Source organism: Saccostrea cucullata, unplaced genomic scaffold, assembly GCF_032062105.1.
Source record: "Saccostrea cucullata isolate Sc308-1 unplaced genomic scaffold, CSIRO_AGI_Scuc_v1 ctg4833, whole genome shotgun sequence".
Lineage (NCBI taxonomy): Eukaryota > Metazoa > Mollusca > Bivalvia > Ostreida > Ostreidae > Saccostrea > Saccostrea cuccullata.
Window position 1 is genome coordinate 6,971 of NW_026930900.1, and position 23,276 is coordinate 30,246.

General features: G+C 33.1%; 1 protein-coding gene across 1 annotated transcript; it reads right to left on the bottom strand.

Moving 5' to 3' along the window:
* Positions 1 to 212: 212 nt before the first annotated feature.
* On the bottom strand, positions 213 to 23,127 carry LOC134230498 (solute carrier organic anion transporter family member 4A1-like). The gene is made up of 13 exons (XM_062712336.1): positions 22,901 to 23,127; positions 9,232 to 9,456; positions 6,127 to 6,449; positions 5,566 to 5,775; positions 5,342 to 5,444; positions 5,111 to 5,232; positions 4,614 to 4,732; positions 3,603 to 3,741; positions 2,849 to 3,047; positions 2,499 to 2,673; positions 2,149 to 2,417; positions 1,664 to 1,728; positions 213 to 598 (listed from the first exon to the last, which is right to left on the bottom strand). The coding sequence occupies exons 2-13, from the start codon at positions 9,438 to 9,440 to the stop codon at positions 315 to 317; spliced, it is 2,217 nt and encodes a 738-aa protein (XP_062568320.1). The 5' UTR covers positions 9,441 to 9,456; positions 22,901 to 23,127; the 3' UTR covers positions 213 to 314.
* Between the last annotated feature and the right edge of the window lie 149 nt (positions 23,128 to 23,276).

Below are 23,276 nucleotides of genomic sequence, written 5' to 3' on the forward strand. Positions count from 1 at the left end.
AAAAAAATCCATATAAAAATGTGTTCATTTAAAATTATAAGTACATATCGTTCAATACATGTAGCTATTAAAATATACACTGTACTTACCTGTCTACAAAAATGTAAATAGGCCTACCATCCCATAACGATATAAAAAATATACATAAAATACTTTTATGAATAAGTACTGGTAATAGTTAATTCATAATCAAAAATTAAATATCTGTATTTTTTCCAGACGCATTAAATTAATGCTTCATTGTTGTTAATTCGATCTACACAAAACAGAAGCATTCCAATAGGGGATATATATTTACAATTTTTTGTCGAGGTCTATATGACGCTTTCTTTAGCGTCCACAAAATCAATAGGGTTTATTGGACTCTTTTCCTCGACTTCATCATCATTTGGGATGTCTGGTGGTTTGTAAAAGTACTGAGCACAAAAATAAAACACTGCACTAAGTGACTTCGTCAAACACCACCAGATAAACATCTTCACTCCCATGTCCGTCTTTTCGTAATTCCAACAACTTCCGGTATCTCCGCAGACATTTTGCCACACTTGACATGCACTGTCTATGATAGACCCCAGAATCAACGGACCAGGTGTTGTTCCTTTATTATTAAAACAGCAATGGTGTAAGAATAAAATACAATAAGTATACTTTGATATTTGACACACTGATTTTCATAAATCTTTATACACGAAACACTGTAGCATCACAATTCCAATACATTGCATTAATATTGGAAGTTAACGATTTTTTGTATTATGTTCAGTGTTTCCAACTTAATGTAAAGTGAGATGAATGTGAAATTTTTATTTCATAATTTTTTTCCCATTTTACAAAATTAAACAGATTATCAGTCTAGAGATATCGAACCTAATTTGTCTCAATTGATGACGTACTTCTGTTACGAATAATAAAAAGTTATTCAACCCGTTGCCTTTCAGGAATTTTTAATAGATTTCAGCTTCCTTTTAAAAAACAGTAAAATAAACTAGTTTAACAAAATTCTAATGTGCATGGCTTTTTAAAACCTCAGTAGCAGTTCTTGACAAAGATGACCCAAAGGACCAAGCTACTTTAGAACTTCACATTCGGAACTCTCTGGATTTCTTTATACAACATAAACTTTAGTTATTTCTATATTCCTTTTAACTCCCTTGTAATTTCTTTTTTCTTTGCTACATTGCCACAAAATTCTATTCTTAAACCAGCTCATATAATGCCTCAATCGGCATCTTCCCCATATTAGAGTCTCCCCCCTCTCCAGTAAAGGTTCTAAATGTTCCGTTGCGCCAACACAATAACTTCACCCCCCCCCTCCCCCCCCATTCATTTCTCCAGTTATCTGTGTGTCTATAAAATACACTTCACAAAACAATTATGACTTTATCACACTCCAGCATTGATAAAAATTAAAGAATTCAGCAAAATAAATCACTTGATCACGGACCTTCCTTTGTGTGTTTAAAAATTGCTACGGCACTAGCTCACCTATCTTTTATTAAAGATAAACTTGTAATGACTTAAAGTTGTGATTTTCATTGTTGTGCGAGTGTGAGGAATCAAACATTTTGGAAAATTATTGCTCTGTTGAAAAAATCCTGTTTCAGCTGTAGAAGACATATAAAACTACAAACCGGATCATATGTTAAGAATGTAAATTACGTACCTAGTAGTCTAAGTACAAGCCACTGGACTCCTATAGCAAGTGTTTTCTGTTTTACAGACACACATCTAAAAAAAGAAAATAAATAAGAGTTTTAATGACAATTTCATCCGAAATATTGAAGTCTCCAACTAAAAAAATATATAAATACACAAAAAAGAATTTCAGATCTCGAGATTTTGTTCATTCCATTTATTGAGCAACAATCATTTTGTAAAACTAAAACGACCTTACACTTCTATTCAATTTTACAAATCTTTCAGTGTATTAACTATAAAGAAAATATCAAATTATAAAACATAAATTCGACATTGATACAGAGTCATATTTACTACAGGGTAACATTTCAGATCAACTTGACAACAAATATCAAGTAACTCCTTTGCAAAAAAAAAAAATAAATAAATAAATAAATAAATAAATAAATAAATTAAATGAAACAAATACAACATGGTCCGGTTGGAATACAGTATAAAATTCAGCTTCACCTGAGTGTAGCAGTCTGTGTTGGGGATACTGTGGTGAAGGTCATTAACATTCCTATAAATAGCAGAGGGACCACCACCCACACAAGCTTGCAGTCCCCTGGACAGATCCCCTGAAAGGCGTTAGGCATGGCTGTAACATTGGTCTGATTGGACATCATAGTGGAGGTAGATACAGGAGCTGTTGTCGTGGTCTCCACTGCCATAGACTTGTTATTTACCATAAACTGGTAGGCAAAACTGGCTTGGACACAGGAACAATTCATGTAAGCCTAGAAGACAAGGAGTGCAGTACAAATAACGTTCAATAATTCTTTATGAAATAGATCCCGACAGCAGACAAGAAAACGAACCTTAAACTTGCCCATAGGACTATCCATCCATTTGTAGTCGTTTTTACAGCCAGCATGACACGGGGAAAAGTAAACTAAGCTATCCATACCGCAAACAGGCTCGTATGTCATTGTGGAACATTGGCACTCGGCGTTACAAGAACTTGTCAGGTTACTGGAACTACCTCCAAAGTCTCTTAGAAAAAGAAGCCTCAAATGACTATAGCAAAAGCATCCCTCCCCCAACACTACATAAAGTACATTGGGAGATTTAGGTGTAAGATTAATTCATAAAACTGACTTTGAAAAACACTAAAAAATATTTTAAACGCTATATCTTAGTACAAGTAAACACTTAATGAACTACACACCCTTTGGTGATGTAGTTAGATGTGACACCAGCCATTTCCATTTTGGGGCACTGAATGAAGAACAAACAACCTATGACAAGGGCGATGATAGCCACGATGAGGTCCATTCTGATGATGCCCAAAACTTTCAGTTTCATCTTCTTCACTAGGAGTCCTCCAAGAAACATTCCTCCTCCTGCCCCAGGGACCGTAACAATACCTTAAATATAACATAAAAGGGCTTAATATTATATCCTTCTTCTCAGTGTAAGTTGTGCAACTCAGTATGAAACGGAAACAGTGGTACTCGACAAAATCTTTAAAAGACGTGTTTTTGAAACACTGATGCCCCCGTATGGCAGAAAATGACGATGATTTAAGTTTATCAAATGCAACTCCAAGGTCAAGAGACAAAAATGTTATTACCCAAAGAAAGAAATTGTCTCAATAAATATAACGACCAAGCACCATCCGTTCAAGAAGTTATATGTTTTTCTTCAAAACTTGGTCCAACTCAAATACTAAGGTCAAATGGTCAAAATTACAAAGAATACATCTGTGAAATATGAAAACTATAGTCCTTACCTTTGACAAGTTTTGGACATGCTTAAAGTTTCTGTGGACAAATCCACAGACAGACGGACAGGACAAAAACTATATGCGCCCGAATTTTTTATTAGGGTTCAAAGGACAGAATGAATCATTCTCTATAAGAAGACACAAAATTTAATCTATGCTGTATACAACTTAAGTTCCTTAGAAATATAATGCATACCCATCAACAATCCAGCGAAAGCAGCGGGTAGATTGAATTTTTCCTGGAAGAACTTGGCACCAAAGGCAGCAATACCACTCACAATCATTCCTTCAGTGCACGTTGCGAGGGCAAGGAACAGAAACGTGGGATTCATTAACTGTTGAATCAAACCATTAAAACATATTCAGCATCCTCGCAATGCCAGGTATCCTGAATCAACACTTTGCTTTGGGACCCCTGGCCAATTTGATTCTACCAGTATTAGGGTGACTAAAGCGACGTTCTTTCAGAAAAAAATACAAATCTCAATTGTTTTCTTATCTCTCAATCATTCTATTATAAATATCTTGAAAAATACAAACATTTGAGGTGTCAACTGAACTATTTATACATATAAGCTTTTGGCTTGGTGCTTCGAATTAGGAAATAACGAATGAAATTGACCAGGGGTCCCACGGCATCGACATGGGACAACTGGCATGGAGAGGAAGCATTTTCAGATGCCGCAGTGATTTGTTAAGGACAAGTACCCCTTCCTATTAAATTAATCATTGAGTGAAAAGTATGCTCGTCGAGAATTCTCAGAGCGAATCCCAAAATGTAAAGCAAAATCTACGTGTAGTACCAGTCAAATTGGTAAGTTATGTAAAACTAAAAACACCACTATTGCACAATGTCAAGAATGGGCAGAAAAATCAGTCAAAATTACAAAATATTTAATGTTCTGTGATATTTTTTTTCAATTGATGGAAGTACTCAATTAAACATCAACGAATAACATTTGTATATGTAAAATACGTTTAGATCTTAGGACTCTCAAGCAGTCAGCATACTATGTATACTGAGTATAGATACACCCTGAATAAATGTGTGGATGCTAAAGAAAATCATTTTGCAAGAGCAATAAAATTTACATTTATCACAATGTCAATTTTCCCCAAATTATAAGTTCTAAGTATATTTTTATTCGTTATGCTAAGGATTTATTTAATCAATAATTTCTCGCTATATATAAATTAAATAGTGTACCAGAGCCGCTATCATACGAGGGAAGTCCCTCCACCCGGGTCTTTCTTTCTGGTCCTCCTGTTCTGTCTTAGCAGATATATGGGCTTCCTCCTCTCTCTCCTCCATCAGTTTCTTACTTCCTGTAAATAAACGGAATTTAATTAATTAACCGCAGGTAACATAAATCTTTATTGATAGATACAAAATATGCAGGAAAGCCCAGATCAATTTCTAAATACAACTAAAAAAAACTTCACGTTTACTATCAAGTTTAGTTTCAATGGATAGGAAATGTAATCAACAGGGAAATTAAGTTTAAATGTATACTTATACATTTTATATGTATCGATATCTTGGGTTCTTTATATCTAGGGGTACTACATATAAACTGGTTGAAAACTTGTTTTCAACGCAGATAAAGTATATTTTATTGACAATCAAAAGTAAGTTATTTGAAGATGAATACTTTGTTCGACATGTTAGATTCATGGGAAGAACTCTTTTGAAGGTTTTTCTACCTGGCAGTCGTTTGGGAAATCCAAGAACTGGAATAGTGATCAGAAACATGACACTTCCTACAATAAGAAAATTTATCCACCATGCCCCCACCCAACGTGGATCAGCTGGGGTCAATTCCAACCTTCAAAGATAATTATACTATTATAGAATATTCATAAATTTAATACATATTACTTCAAGTAAATTCAGATTTATCTAAATTTTTGTACAGCATCACTTGACAACATTACTTTTCGGGATCCACTTTGTCAAAGTCTGTGTAAATAGAAAGTGTTTGTGCACCAAGCATATAACCAGCTGCAACCCCTATGGAGGCCGCTGCGTAAATCAACCCTGTAAGTAAATTAAAGAAAAACTTAAAGTTCAAGGATAATTACTTAAATTATTTAGCTTTCAAAATTTTCATAATTGTACATGTTTGATTATTTAATAGATTTTTTTTCAAAAAATATACCTAAATAAAATGAAGTATTCTTTGCTTTAGTATTTGAGTCAATGTAAGTTGTTCCCAGAGTAAACATAGGAGTGGATCCAGCGCCGTGAAGGGCGTTAGCTAGCATGAACACATAAAGGTATCTACTGACACTGGAGGCCGTTCTCGTTGAACATGAATAACCAGACAAAGTGCCATTTATATTGCAAACATTCTCAAAAGCATTTAAATCTGCAAAAAATGTGTATATTTAAAAATGGTACACATAGATATGATGGAAATATTGTCCTCTTATTTCAAATCAAATGACCTAATATATTAACAAAATGATCCTCAAATAAAATTTATATCTTTTAATCTTTTCAAATTTTTATCAATGTTATCGAGAATATAAATTTCTCTTAAGAGAAATCTGTCAATACTCTACAGATTTATTCAAACTCAAACTTCCTGAACACTAATATACACTATTTTAACATAACATAAAATTGAACCTCGATCAAGGATAATCCCTTTGAAGTTTTTTTTTGTATCAATAAGTATCACACAATAAATTAAAAAAAAATACTTGATGTTCCTTACCTTCAGAAATCCTATAGGTCCCCGCCAGGAAATGTGGTAATGAAAATATGAATGACCCTATTCCCAGCGTTATTATACCAATTCCTATAAGACGGGGTTTATTTCTCTCCCCACCATAAAAACTGATAAATAGTACCAAGAAAAATGCTATAAAGTCGTTAGAGCTAACTATGAGTCCAGCTTTGGAACTAGGAAGTTCGAATCTTTTCTCTAGGGTTGAGATGATGGCGTTGATTACTCCATTGACGAGGTAGCCTTGGAACAAACTGAACACACACGTAAAGAACACGTACCACCGGATGGAGTTGAAGACTTGAAGACAACTAGAGGAACAGGAAAATGGGTATATCTAATCAAAAATTCTTAAGTGAGATTTCACCTTAACAACAGTTATTTCATATAAAGTAACCATACATAAAAATTAATAATATGAATTCGAAAACAACAATTAATTGATCAATTTTTACAAATAGATAATTAAGCAAAAGCAATAATTGTACAAGCATTTCTGGTTATTTACATGTAGTACGAAGTTTGCATCATTCTAAAAATTCTAAAATTATTCAGAGACGTGTACTAGATATAGTTTATTTATAATTAAGTGGCCATGTCAGTAAGCATTGAGCTTCACCCTATATAACCATGGAAAGTGGAAAAATTTATTTGTTGCTCAACATGATGCATATGATTAGTCTTTTAAAAAATATATCTACCCAGGCATATGACTTCTTGTTTCCATGGCAACCAGAGCATTTTGTCATACTTCGTCAGAGAAATATTTGGACTGGCCTATCCTGTTATAATTCATATATTTTACACCAAAACCCCATGTATAATTTTATGTGGGTCAACAACAGGCCATAACACTTGAAATTATTAACTTGGACTTCAATTAAGTGACTGACCTTGCCACTTTGGTCAAGGTCAACAGTAGAACATGAATTTCTCATCTTGAATTGTCAAACAGTATACACTGTATCAATGAATGAAATAGTTGGAGCAACGTTCAAAATATCAAGAACCATATAGATTTAGTTAAGAAATTATTAGACATAGAATGTATAATAAAGAATAATTTGACCTTGAGGTCAAAGGTCAAGGTGAGGAGAAGGTCAAAGTAGTGCACGACTCATTTCCTTTTACAGTTGAACCCATGTGGAATAAGAATATATTGTTTCTTAAAGGGCAAATTACTTCTAGTAATCTGAATAGTTAACAGGAAATCATCTAAAAATATCCAAATTTACTTATTTTTGAATCTCCATGGCAACAATGTTTTTGAAAGTCTACCCAACTTTTTTTTTTTGGATTTTTTGATTAACCTAACACAAATTTTTGTTTTCTTGTACTGTCTAACAGTATGCATACACCTGTGAAATACTATTAAATGAAGCAAGGATAAACAACTTCAAGGACCATGCAGTTTGAAAATTATGAAGCAATTGATAAATTTATAATCTAACATTGAAGTCAAAGGTCAAGGTGACAAGAAGGTCATGATGCTTTATAACTCGTTTTCATTCCATATGCACCAATCTGTTATATTGGACATTGTTTCTTATAGGATAAATTACTTATAGTACTATGAATTGTTCACAGGAAATAATCTATAAATGCCTAAAGAAGAAGGTATGGTTTTAGCTTTATTGCGCCCTAAAAATGTAATCACATCAAAAAGTTTTGAAACTGGCTTAAATATTAGTTAAATAAATGACTCTGATAAATCAGGAAAGAATATGGCATGAAGGTTTACCATTCTGCAAATATGACGTCATTAATTATAAGCATTTCTCTATTTTCAACAGAAAAAGCCTCAAAATGGCACAATTCAAGGGTGATTTTCCTTTAGAAAACAGTGTCCACAGCCGTCGCCCACGTTAATTTTTTGATATTTTGTGCAAAATTTAATAACAAATCACATATCTCAAGATCTTTGTGGGCGATGCCTGTGGACAATGTTATCTGAAAGAAAATTCCATTGAAAATTGGTGACTTCTGCAACTTTTTAAGAAAATACGGGAAAATGCACGTTTATGACGTCATAATTAGCATTTAAAAACACATGAGAAAAATGACTTGTATGATTTTTCATCATTGAATTTCAATTATTTAAAAAGCATGAGTTTTCAATTTTTACACCAGTTTAATTTTTTAAAAAATCACAGCGCAAAATTTGTACGGAAACCATACCTTCTTCTTTGCATATCTTTGAATCTTCATAGCAACACTGTTTTTGATTGTCTACCCAATTTTATATTTTTTTTAATTCTTTAATTAACCAAACACTAACAAAGTCACACTAAAGAGGTTATGAATAGCTGCACAGCATTTTTTTTTAAAAAGCCTATTAAAAAATGGTGCAAATTTAAATATTTTTTTTTGTTCAAATCATATCTCTTCTTCCAATCACCATAGCAACGTACCGAAAAATGAAATCATACCAAAGAATTTAGAATTAAGTCCTCTTTAAGAAACAATCATTTGACAACATCTATGTGCAAATATACTCTTTTTATGGCAATATTTGCCTGTTTTGAAAGTAGTAAAAAATCGATTCTGGTAACCAAGGTAATGTTTTTCCTTGGAGTATACGACAGTGTCTTTGTGGTTGAAATTAGAATTTTTGTATTTTTTTGTTTGATTGTGACAGAAATAATCCAAAAACACTAATTTCAAGAAAATTAAAATTTTTGACTTTCCATTCAAAGCTTAATGCTTACTGACATGGCCCCTTAATAACATTTCCCGTATGCATCGGAAAGACATTAACATTAATCGTAAGCTTTGTGTACTTTGATCTGATCAAAAAGATTACAGGTAAACATTAAAAAAAACAATAAATTGATCAACTTTTACAAATAGATTATTAAGCAAAAGCAAATGTATTTGTACAAGCATTTCTGTTTATTTAGTACAAAGCCTTGTGTCCTATTTTTATCAAAAAGTATCAGAAAAATTCATCATTCATCAGAACAATAAAGCTATAATTCTTACAATATAACTGTAAATGGATTTCCAAAGTATACGAGTTAAACTTCATATAACCTGTACGTATTTTCCAGATACATTCTTCTTAAAATAAAGAAACTGATGAAATGCACTTACTCGGGTTTAAATTTTCCCCAGCCATATCTCAGGTTCTTCTTTTCCCATTCCTCTTCACTTTCTTCACTTAAACCGTCCTCAGATTCTGGATTGGGAAACTGAGTTCCCACGGTGAGGAGTTCCTTCCCATTGCTAAGTTTCAGGTAACCCGATCCCCAGATGTTATTTAGTTCATCCTTGCTACCATATATTTCTCTCAAATTGTTCATGTTGGAAGTTTTTAGTCTGAAAATAGTGAATTTGGGAAAAAGTGTGTTTTACATTTGTATATACACCTTCTAAGTTTGACGTTAAAAATACCATTTGCAAGATTTGCAGGAAAATTAAACCTTGCTCTTTCCCGGTCCCATGATTATAAAATTACAAATAATAAAAGTTATGTGTTTTTTATTAAATTTATATTTCTTTAAACTCATATCCGAGTCATTAAATATTGTATTCAACCACATAAAAAGTTTTAGTGCATATTATTATTAGAATATAATTTCGTTTGATCACAATTAAGTGTAATGTTTCTTTACAGTGAATGAAATAACCTGATATTTTATGCACTTTTATGTTACGTAGTTTTTAAAAGTTATCTTTTCTTAGCTCATTTGTGCACTTACATGTAAAATGTAGAATTATGCACTTTCCTTTTGATCTCTATTATGTTAACTACAAATCAATAAATATCATCATTAAGTTGGCTGCACAGCAAAGCGACAGTTTGGGATTACTTTGTCCGGCATAAATACATTTTTAAGACAAGTAAAATTGATGCATCGCATCAAGTCGCCCGCAAACAAAATTTAGCATTTCAAAAAGTACTTTTACAATTTTAAAAACATCCATGCAAGAAAAGTGCAAGATATTCAAAGCTGAAATTTGATCTTTTTTTATTATTTTTTTTTTTTATTTCAGACTGTCTTCAAAGCAAATAAAAAATAATATTATTTAAAATAATGAATAAACAGAAATTTTAGTGCATTCGCACATAAAATGGATTTATCGATGTAATAAATTCGACGGTAAATGATAAGAATTTATTGTCATAAAAATGAAGATGTAGGCCTCTTAGGATGAACCCATTGATACCCTGGATTTTCGTCACGTGATAATACCAATGGTTTCTGTAGAGTAGGTTATGTTGCAAGGCTCGGTGCAAAATGTGGAAAAAATTATCCTTGTGTTCCATTCGCAGCTGTAGTATATTCTAAACGATTTGTACTAGTAATACAGCTTTTCAGTTTTTATTCACCATGCACTTTTACTGCGTCATTATTATCCGGAAAATCACGGGGAATTGCTTTCATATCTTGTACACTCCCAGGCTGGGGAGTATCTATTATAACTTTTTATATAATAATAATAAATTATCAAACATTTGATTAGAAATAATGAAATTGAAATAAAACAATTGATACTTAGTTTAAAGCAAGTTTTCAAAAATATTTTACTGATGATTTTATACGTGGTATCAATTTAGAATTATTTTACTGAACTAATAAAAAAAAATAACGTCTTATTTCCCCATGTGCACTTTTTAACACCACCACAAATCGTTCCGCCGCTGTTGCGACCGCTTATAAAAAAAACTTCTTAAAGGTAATAATCTTTAAAAAAACAAAAACAATAACACTATCACATCATAAGTTTTCGTTTTTCAAATTTTTAACAGTGTAGTATAGTTTTGGTATAATTTTGCTTGTTTGTTAAACTTATACTTTATTTCCATAGACTAACATATTTAAATTTTTAAAAACACTGAAATATCATCATGAAATCGTTGATTCAACCATATTCTTCCTTAGTATTTCCATGTATCAATATCGCAAAGCTCAAGGACAGTAAATTACTTTTTCGATTAATCAAATTACAGGCACGTAGTATCAGGGGATAGTCGGTCTTGAAAAAAGTTGGTCACTACCCCCCCCCCCCCCCCCCCCCCCCCCCCCCCCCCCCCCCCCCCCCACGAAATAGGATTTTCGACTTTGGGCAACTTTTAATTTTTCGTTTTTTTTTTTTTTTTTTTTTTTTTTTTTGCTTTTCAAATTTTTCAGGTAAGTAAAAAAAAATTTCTCAGGTTGGCCCCCCCACTTTCAAAAACGATGCTACGTGCCTGAATTATATGTATAACTAGATTATTCCAAGTAACACCTTTGTCGTTTGTTTTAAAGTGTCATTAAAAGTTCCAAATCAGAAGTCTCTGATGAAAAATCTAAAATCATATGCGGCCCCACGGTCAATGGTTCCTGTGGGGTGGGTGCACAACTGATTATAAAGTGGAAATGCATTTTCTCTTTGTTACTCTGATCTACCTCTGGGTATTAAGTAACTAGAGTAAGCATGCTAAGTGTATAATTATGATAAGCTATGATGCCTCTTTCAAAGCTGTGAATGTCATGGTCTCTAGTTTAAAACACAAACCAAATTCAATTGTTGGAAAGTTGTTACATGATACTCGGGTGACCCTATAGGGCCCGTGGGCCTCTTGTTATGTTTTTCCCATCACCTGGCGTAATCGTCAACAGAATCCATTACATTTATGAAATCATGACGCCAGTTAAAAGGTTCCCTAAATTTTGGCCCTTTAAAATTAATGATTTAAGGTCCTCATTATTTACGTCACCAGTAATAACTTGTCCAGCAGGACTCAAGCTGTAGGGTGAAGAAGAACACGAACAGGAAGGATTGTGCTTCTGATATTCGATATCTAGCTAGGTTCTGTAAAGTTTTCTTGTAATTTCAAAGAGAAGTTTGTAAGAAATTAAGAGGCGATGTATATTTGTAGGAAATACATGGTGTGGCATTGGTTTTTCAGTTTGTCTGCATGAATGAGAAGGCAAATTGTTTTTTTTTTTTGGCCCTTTCACACCAATATGCCCAGACACAGTTCTGTGAAATTGATAGTTCGCCCTTTTTTATTCATCGCCTGCGGTCAGAACAAAATAATAGAAAAGTTCTCTGTATACAGTTATTTTCAATGTATGATTCATTTTCAAATTTTCCTGTGTTGCGTTCTGCAAAAGACCTTGATCATTAACCCAGTTGACACAAATTCAAAGTTCATGCAATAAGTGTAACTGAACAACTGTACAAGTCATGTTCATGATTCAAGATTGCCTCGCGTGACCTAAAATCAGGACAAAAATGCATGTGTACTAAACGATACAAGTTCTATTAATACAAACACAGACCATGAATGTCCTTGTGCATACTGTATACCATGCCATTGGACGATAAGTATTGCACAAGAAAAAAAAAGATATTAGATTTTTGACCATTGTAGAGTAGAAATATCTGGCCTTAACAGCCTGTCTCTGAGAAAAACATGCAAAATCTGAAAAAATGTCCAAAAAAGTGTATAGAGCTTTTCATCTTGTCATATATTTTTAAGATCTGGGTTGTATTAGGATATAAAAAGTAAATTGTAAAAGTGTGTCACATGCATCTATTTTTAGTAACAACCCAATTTCTATATTTAGCAATAATTGGCATTATATAGAAGGTAAAAATAGGAAAGTTTGAGGCCTGATAAAGTCACTGCATAATTATTTTAAATACAGTATTTTATCATTTCATAAATACATATATGTCAAAAATTACAAACATCTATTTTCCATAATGATTACAACTATCTGCAGTCTATACTGAAGCCATATGTTAGGCGAAGTTTGGAAATTCAGAATTGTTATGGATATTTAGTACAGTGGTACAGCGGTGAGGGATAAAATAATTTGATCAAATAAAGTTTTTTATAATAATTGATTTATGTTCTATCAAATATAAAAAATTCACCCTTGGCTATTTAGTGCAGATATATTTTATAAATTGTTGAAATGATGACCTAAGCATGTTAGCAAAGATCTCATTTTGTACCATAGAATTAATCAAATACCATTAATATGGATTCATTTGATGACCAATAAAAATATTTTAGTCTGAATTTATATTTAGAAAGGCTGTAAAAATTTAAAAGTTGATAAAACTTATAATTACTCCAAAAATGATAAAAGAAAATAAGATGACAAGAATGAGTAAGTGTGCATAAGAGTTATCTCCCGTTGTGGAAGTCTTCATGTGAAAAAGGCGGAAATGACATTCCAATGTGTCAGGGTCACCAAGTGGACAATGCAACTTCGGAGATTTTTATACATTTCGTGCCGTGTATGTATTTTATTTGTATGACAGTATCAAGCTAGGATCCACCACACTGTTTGCGCTTCTTTAAAGCTCCGACCGAGATGCTATAGTATCAGGTTGTATGGGAAAAAGTTACATGGACCGACTGGAGGATTGATTGTGAAATGTGGATTTTTTCTCATGACCATGTACACGGTGGTATATTTAAAGTTATGAATCTATCCAAGACATACGGATAACGTGGGAGGGGGGGGGGGTTAACATGGTAAAAATGGCGAAGAAGAATAATAAACTTCTGCTACCTTGAGGTTGACGAGAAACTGAAGGATTTGACCATGCTGACAGGTAGGCCAAATATCTGATCTCTACTTCAAGCAATATGAGCTGCATTTTTAAGAATTTTATTTTGCCATAAAAATTATATAATGTATTATAATGTTAGATTTGTATTTAAATTAAAACCTGTATGCTCAGTAAGACTAAAATGAAGTATTAAAGTGTTTTAGAAGAAAGACTTCTGTACAGGCAAATATAGAATTATTTAAGAAATCAATATTGTACAGGACAACGATAATGCAATCTTGCTTCAATCATAGGTTATAAAAAGTTCTTTCATTGCAATGCGGCAAATATGAACAACAGAAGATTATAAATATTTTTTCTCTGTTCTTGAAATAATTGTGCAATAAAAAAAATTGGACATCCAAGTTGCAGCTCCTATTTCAATACCTACAGTGATCTATATAGAAATTGCAATAGAAATTTAAATAATGAATGAAAATGTTCTAACTAGGAACAGTCGTGTTTATTGTTTGATATGTCATGCATGTATACTTTTGTAAAGAAATTAAGAAATTTCAAACAGTTGTTAAGAGATGGAGTAAAAATTGTAACTTCTCTAACTAAAAAATATTCAACATTCAACTGCACATATGCTTCGATTCGCATACATGTAATTTATGCTTTTGAATTGTGGTATTATGCAAGTAGTGGAATAGTTTGCTACTCAAAATAAGTCTTAACTAAAGAGTATATATAAAAGTACCAGGTATTCAAAGAAGGAAAGGTTTTTTATCCAAATACTATCACACATATTTTTCTATCATATTTACTTTAACAATTAATGTATTCAAAATGAATACACATTTTTGCAAAACTGATATTTTAGAAAGGTAATGGGTCATGATAATATGAACTCATATTAAACAGAAAGTTTATACAGAACATTTAAACATGCACAATATGATATTTAATTAGTATACCATATGTTGGAGAGGTCCAAATTATTCAAATTGTATAACAAACCTGGGTAAAGTTATAAATAATTTACTATTAACTTTCACTTCTTGTAGCAACATTTGTCAACATGCAGAGGTTTTTTTGGACCCCAATACATTAAAAGACCTGGTCCTGATCCAGATGTAAATAGTAAGAATTGTTTAGAAGTCTTATATATGAAAAAAAAACAATTATTATAATAGTCAAATGCTCTTTAATAGAGCTATTCAGCATGTTCAGTGACACAGTTTTGTCATAATGATAAAGCCAGTGATTTCTTACTTTGTTTGGTACATAAAGAGCTGATTTTTGCTATTCTCTTGATCACACTAATTTAATTATCAACAGATCAAGTCTAAGTGTAAATGTGAATGATTTACCCTAGGACGGGGCCACAATGGCCAACCAAAGTTTTACATAGAAATGTATAGGAGAAGTTTTTAGCTCAAGTGAGCTTTTCTGATCACATTTTGTCCGCCGTTTGTCTGTCTGTCCGTCTACTGTCTGTCTGTCCATCTGTCTGTCTGTAAACTTTTCACATTTTTGACTTCTTCTCAAGAACTGCTAGGCCAATTTCAACCAAACTTGCCACAAAGCATCCTTGGGTGAAGGGAATTCAAATTTGTTCAAATGAAGGGCCACACCCTCATTCAAGGGGAGATAATTGGGAATTAATGAAAATAAGGTGGCATGTTTTAAAATCTTCTTCTCAAGAACCACTGTGCCAGGAAAGCTGAAACTTATGTGGAAGCATCCCCACGTAGTGTAGATTCAAGTTTGTTCAAATCATGACCCTCAGGGGTAGGGCGGGGCAAAAATGGCTGACCAAAGTTTTACATAGAAATACATAACAAAATTCTTTAAGAATCTTTTTAAGAATAGCAAAGCCATGATTGGTCATACATGTATTTATGTGGAAGCATTCTCGAGTAGTGTTGATTCAAGTTTGTGCAAATCATACCCTCTCGCCTTTTAGGAATGATTGGGACTACTTTTGGGTTTAAACTTTTCAATAATAAACTAATTTCTGCTTTTATGCTAGCCACGGTGCTCAGGTGAGTGATATGGCCCATGGGCCTCTTGTTTTAATTATAAACTTAATATTCTTAAAATCAGTGTTGATGACAGCAATCATTTTGTCATTATTTTCTTACTTAGACCTTTCCAAAGATCAAACTTCACTTTTCCTCCATTTAGCAGTTACTTATGCATGTACAAAAAAATTCTTTCTGTCATCATATTTTACTGATATACGCAAAGAAGGAGGACATATTTCTTTTCATTTCATGGTACATTTTGTTTCATAGGTTATGCAGTTTTTCCAAGAAAGCAGGAACAATGGAGCAGAACTGAAAAGCCATTTCAATAAAACCATGATCTGACTGATCAAGTGAAAGATGATACCAGTTGTGAAAGTTGTCGAAACACTACAGCAAGCAAAGAGAGTAGTAATCATCAATACATGTATAACTCCTGTTAATATTCATCAGAACAAAAAGAATTTTCAATTTTGAAATTTGAAAGATATTTGGCAGTTGTAAATCTCACTTATTTTACAAATTCAAGATCAAGTAAGAACATCACAGCAAATTTGTATCCTACTAAAATGCTCAAAGCATTAGAGAGTGTCACAATTTACTGATACAAACTGCGAAGTGTCCTATCAGGAACAGGCATTGGTGGAGTTCAATAAGAGCCAACAGGAAAATGAATTGGTTTGGCTTCAAAATCCAGAAAATGATTCTCCCAGAAAGTGAACAATTTCTTGTCTATGATACGTGAAGATTGTTAGAGAGCAGTAAATGTCCAGATTGTGTTTTATGGCAGAAGAAGAAAGTAATGAGTGCAAATGATGAAATTTTATAAACAAAATAAATAGCTAAGTAGCTCCAAAAAAGGAGGACGTATTGTGTCACATTCATCAAAAAAAATTTTTCAAGTCATTTCACCTTCCCCCAGTAAAAAGAACTTGTCTGAAATATCTATATGTTTGTATAGATGATGTTGAAAATTTGCAGAAATTGTTTGTACTTTAACACTCAAATGAATATGTTGATCAAATGACTAGTATGATGAATAATGTGTTCACTTGGTTCACTTGTGTAAATATTGACCAAGTATGTATACATGCATTAAAAGTAATTATTATTTTCTTTATTGTTCCAACTATCTGATTGGCTCTAACTGGATCACATGATCAAGTATAAAAAGTGTTATTATTTTTCTTTACTGTTCCAACTATTTGATTGGCTCAAACTGCATGGATCACATGATCAAGTATAAAAAGTGTTACAGGCTGGATGTTTCTAATTTAAAAATTTATAAACCTGCTGTTTCTAAATTTGAAAACGTTCTTCTGGAAACAACAATAGTGCTGACGTCACAATAGTCTTTATAGACTGGATGTTTCTAAAAACAGATACTGCAGCTGGTTTTCATTACTGTGATGTCATAATACAATGACATAACAATGCTTTGTATGAGAAGTTACTGGGTATTATAAAGAAGGATTTTAAGACATTTCTTATTAACTAATAAAAAATAATAAAACAATTGTAGCCTTATGATTCCATATAATCCCTCGATATATATACCTTAGAGAAAGCATATTGACCTCGCACTTCGTGCTCGGTCGATATGCTTTCTTTAAGGTTTATATATCGAGGGATTGACATCATCAAAAGGCTATAATTGAATAATAAAGGTTTATACTTAAGTTTATCCATTTAGAGGTTTATAAAGAATTCATAGCCAGTCCCCCCCCCCCCCCCCCCGGCCTCTTTTTCCATGTATTTTTTAAAATTTAAAGTCATTAAGTATTAAATTGAGAGCTATGTTTGTTTAAATTCTGTAATACAGATAGGAAGAACTCTAGAAAATAACTTTTTTTCGTTTTGGACATGTTTTGAGCTATTTTTTGAGTAGCGCTAACTGTATCCTTGAAATTATTTATGTGAAAATTACACAAACTTTGACTTTCAATATTTTCTAAAGTGTACATTGGCCAAGAGTAATTTTTTCATATTTTGTTAACATAGGTATTCTTAACAATAAGCATTAAAATTTACTGGGTTAAAACATCCCCCCTTTTAACTAGAATAGTTTCAATTCCACTAAAAATTGTCACTTTTTCCAAATTTTGGAACATTGCCAATTTCATGACCTATTTGCACTAAAACAAAATGAATGTCAATCACTCTGACTATGTATTTAAAAAGAACTAACCTTTATTCTTTTACTACAAACAGAATATTTGAATAATTTTTAAAGTTGCAATTTTTTTCTCTCTTCAAATATGTCTAAAATGTTAAAAAAAATACCTCAAATTTTCTTGCATAAGGGCTATTTTTAGTAACAGGCCATAAAACGTATGTGGGTTTGATTAGCTCAGTAAAAATTTGTCTGATTTCATTTTATGCATAGTAGATTTAGCTCATAAAATTTGAAGGCAATCGGGGAAACCTGCTTTCGGACTAATTTGCATGCTTTTCTCGGAGACAGGCTGTTAAGGTCAGACGACATGTACCTCAAATATGTGTTTTGTATCTCTTGGTAATGTATGAAAAATTATTAATATTTGCCATTCTCTTCTGATTTCTACATTGTTTCCAAAATGTTTTGAAACATGAGTACACCAAAAAAGGTGATATTGGCCATCCGAAGATTACCCATAATGGTTATATAAGAAATATGACCCTGTGGTATCTTGTCTAAATGTCTGGTAAGGTATCCTAATTTTTTGTTAGAAACTTTGTTTAACTACTTATTTTTCAATGAAAAATTCTTAGGAAAATTTATATATTTTTGAGGAAGGTGTCGTCTGACCTTAATAAATGCAGAAATTAGCCCGGATCTTAATAAAATTCAGACATTCTTAGAGTCTAACGAACCTGTTTAATACATATGACGGAATGGTCAACAAGATTATTTATTTAAGCTAGCAACTGCAAAGTAGCAAAGGTTTGTCTAGAGGTCAAACTACTAACTTATCGGAATTAAGATAACAGTTCCTTTTTTCTTAATTGCTTGCTCTAGTTTTTTAAAATCGTTTTATCAAGAGGGGGATCGTCGCCCGCGTGGCGCAGTGGTTAGAGCGTCTGCTCTAAGAGTCCCAACGTAAGTAGCCAATCCCTACGTCGTAGGTTTAAATACCACTGTGGGACGTGTAGACCGGTCCTTCGGATGTGACCGTATAAACCGAGGTCCCGTGTCGCAGTAGGTGTTCGTATGGAAAAAGATCCCTCACTGCTCAATGACCAAGAGTGCCGAGTAAAGGACAAAATTTGCAGCTCTCCACTAGCAAGTGGTGACTTCTCCGTATGAGTGAAATATTCTCGAGAGGGACTTTAAACAACAATCAAACAAATAGAGGGGGTCATACGAGTACACTATTGTACAAGTTTATTATTCAACCGTTTTTATTCCTGCAAAGAGAGGCCCTGGTTCGATTCTCTTTCGCCGTGCTGCGTCAAACCCAAGATGTAAACATACGTTCTGACTGTTCATACTCCAGATATATAAAAACAGATATTTATCGTAAAGACCATCATTTTTATGTATCTACATGTCTTTTTGACTTTGAAGTATGGTTTTGAAATATTTAAAATATCCCTGCAACGATGTGCATGTCAAAGAAAATAATCATTAATCATGGTTACGTATTTACTACATGTATGTATCAATAAAATTTGTCCATTTGTTTTGTTCATATCTCATCTTACTTATTGGAAATTCTGAAGTTAAAATTTCTTTGCTGACCACTGACCTTTCTGTCCGATTTCGCTTGACCATCAACAAAGATTATCAGTAAGTAAATATAACAGGTATTAATCAAATAGAGATAAATTTGACAACTGATAAGTTAAAATTACAATTTCAGGGTCTGTATCAGCTATCGATTGTCTGGACTATAGCAGATGTAAAGTCTCTTCAAAACGATAGCAAAAGCTACCACGTTAAAGGACAACGTAGGCATTGCAATTAAAGTCATGTCTAAGAGGTGATGTTTGAGGATTAGCGACACCTTCGTTTGTCTTTTTCTTAAGATATTTTAATTAAAAACAGTAAACTTGTAAAGTTCTGTGATTGTTTTGCACACAATCTTTTTTTGATTTTGTATCTTTCTTTTTATTCGCTGGAACAATTGCTGAAGCAATATTTCGTGATAATTTCTTCCTTCCGTATACATGTACACTGCATATGTGTCTTTCACAAATGAACATTTTTGTTTTGCTTATGAGTACACAGTACATGACTAATTTAACTAGTCATGTACCCATTGGCAATTGTTAATTAGTGAAATAGATATGTCAAATGAACAGAATGTCCCGGACATTTAGTTATCTGCGATATTGTTGAATTTTTTAAACAAGAGACCCATGGGCCTCATAGGTCACCTGAGCAGCATGCAACAACTTTACAATGATTGACTTTGGTTCATGTTTTACACCCGATGTCGTGGCATTCACAATTTTGAAAGAGGCACCATTGCTAACCATAGCTACAAGTATCCACTTAGCATGTTTAGTTTGGTTACTTAATACCCATAGACAGAATAGGGAAACAAAAAAAATGCATTTCGACTTATCAGTAAAATTCAGCAATAATCAGTATAGTGCCACTACCACACATGAACCCCTGACCCTTGGTCCACATATTTCACAATTTTGGAAAAGGCACCCTTGCTTATCAAAAACATTTGATTAATACAAAGGAGAAAATTTCAATCAATTAATTCATTTCCATTATATAAGTAGAGTCCCCCCCCCTCTATGGTACCCCTGACCCAGGGGCGTTGAAATTCACAATTCAGGAAGAATGGCTCTTGCTCATCATAGCTATATAGGTATACTTCATCTGGTTAATACCCAGGAGCAGTGAAGAAGATTTTCAAACAATTTCTGCATTTTCTCTATATAACCAATAGAGCCCCGCCATAACAACAGAGCCCCTGACCCTGGGGTCATAAAATTCACAAAAGTATTCTTCCACATCATAACTATGTACTTAGTTAGTTTATTTAATACCCAGGAACAGAGAAGATTTTTATCATAACTATGTACTTAGTTAGTTTATTTAATACCCAGGAACAGAGAAGATTTTTAAAGAAATAATCTATTGTCACTATGTAATCAATAGAGCCCCGCCCTAACACCAGAACCCCTGACCCTGGGGCCATAAAAATTCACAATTTGGAAGAAACATTCTTGCTCATCATAACTATATACTTAGTTAGTTTATTTAATACCCAGGAGCAGAGAAGAATATTTTCAAAGAATTAATGTATTTTCACTATATAATCAATAGACCCCCATTTTAAGACCAGAACCCCTGATCCTGGGGCCATAAATTCACAATTTATTTTGGAAGAGGCATTCTTGCTCATCATAACTATATACTTAGTTCATTCATTGAATACCCAGCAGCAGAGAAGAGGATTTTCAAACAATTTCTGCATTTTCTATATATAACCAATAGAGCCCCACCCTAACACCAGAACCCCTGACCCTGGGGCCATAAAATTCATAATTTCGGAAGAAGCATTCTTGTTCATCATAACTATATACTTAGTTAGTTTGTTGAATACCCGGCAGCAGAGAAGATTTTCAAACAAATTCTGCATTTTCTCTATATAATCAATAGAGCCCCGCCCTAACACTAGAATCCCTGACCCAGGGGCCATGAAATTCACAATTTTGCAATACGCATTCTTCCTCATCATAAATATGTACTTAGTTTATTTAATACCCAGTAGAAGAGAAGAAGATTTTTAAAGAAATAATTTATTTTCACTATATAATCAATATAGCCCCGCCCTAGCACTAGAACCCCTGACCCTGGGGTCATAAAATTCACAATTTTGCAAAAGGCATTCTTCCTCATCATAACTATGTGCTTAGTTTATTTAATACCGGGGAGCAGAGAAGAAGATTTTTAAAGAAATAATTTATTTCACTATATAATCAATAGAGCCCCACCTTGGCACTAGAACCCCTGACCCTGGGGCCATGAATTTCACAATTTTGGTAGAGGACTCAATGGTTATTACATTCATGCTCTCAGTTTGACTGCTCGATGTCCAGGAGTAAAGAAGATTTTTAAAAATTGCATTAATTTTGGTGGTTTTGGCCCCGCCCCTCAGGCCCCAGAGGGGCATGGACCGTGAAATTCACAATTTTTGTTTCCCTTCACCCATAGATGCTTTCTGCCAAATTTGGTTGAAGGTTGAAATTGGTTGAGTGGTTGCAGAGAAGAAGCTGAAAATGTTCAAATGTTAACACACGACGAACGACGACGGACGAAAACGGATAGCAATAGGTCACCTGAGTTTACTCAGGTGACCTAAAAAGTGAAATGCTAGATATTTGTATCATGCAAGGAGTTTCATTTGGTAGTTGATTCCATTTGACGAGTTAGTCTAGATGTTTTGTTTGTTTTATATGAAACGGAACGTAGAGCTTATAGTGAAGATATTTTTAAAAAAAATATCTGAATAGCTTTTCTTAGAGAAAAAAACTTGAATTTGATATTTTTCGAATTCATTTCTTGATCAAAATTTCAATCCAATGAATCTTAAATGCTTTTTGGAAAGATTTATTTAAATTAATCTTTGGATTTTGGAGGTCGAAAATGTAAAAATGGAAAAGTTTATGGATGAATGACGACGTCTTCGTATACACTCTCAAGGAGGAAAAAACTTTTAACTTTTTACTCATGCAACTTAATTCGACAAGTACGTGTAATCAAAATCTCTGAAAAATAAATTGTATGCTGTGTGTTTGTTGCATGGTTCCACGAATTCAAATCTTACTACAGAGTTATACAATGACAATAAAAAAAATTCCGGATTTTTCAAATAAAGTATATTTATATAATCAAACCTTAATTTTAAAAATATTTTGTTCAAGAAAAAAAATGTATTTCAGTAATTAGAAAAACATTTAATTAAACGATTAAATATCATTGGTATTTAGAGATGTCAAAAATGCACCCGCCTTGTCTTCAACTTGCAAAAGATCTTAATTTTTCAGATAAAGCCCATCGACCTTTTTAGACATTCTTTTAGTGAAATGATATTAAGAGTAGCAAATATATCCATGCATAGGTTTGTTACCAAAACAAACGGCACTTTTAGGTTGTGTGTAATTCTTTCTTACATCCCTAAAGTTCCAATGCTTTCGATGGTCAAGCCCCCTCCCCTAAGAGAATGCTTTAGCGTCACATTTTTTTCCCTGCAGTGTAAATAATATAAACAAAGTATACTTACATTTATATTTAAAGTGTCTCTCCGGGACTACCATGCGGGTAGGGTGCAATGTTCGTTTGTCACCTTGAGGAAAACTAATTGAACAAGCCTGATAACAGGAATCCATATATCTCAAATATTACGATAAAGGGGCAGGTGAATTGAAGTTTCGGTCTGCTTATTCTCTTCCGGACGACCATCGTTAGAAGAACTCAGGTCCTTTAAAATGATCAAAAATATCCATGCATCTGTCCTGTTTGTGCAAAATAAGATAACGTTCTTCACATGCTAGGTTGTTACACGTTGTAGAGTAACAATTTTGCTTTCCAAACAAAGTAAACTCTTATCGCAGCGGGACTGGATAAAGTTGATCCAAATCGTAACATCAAATTTAGTT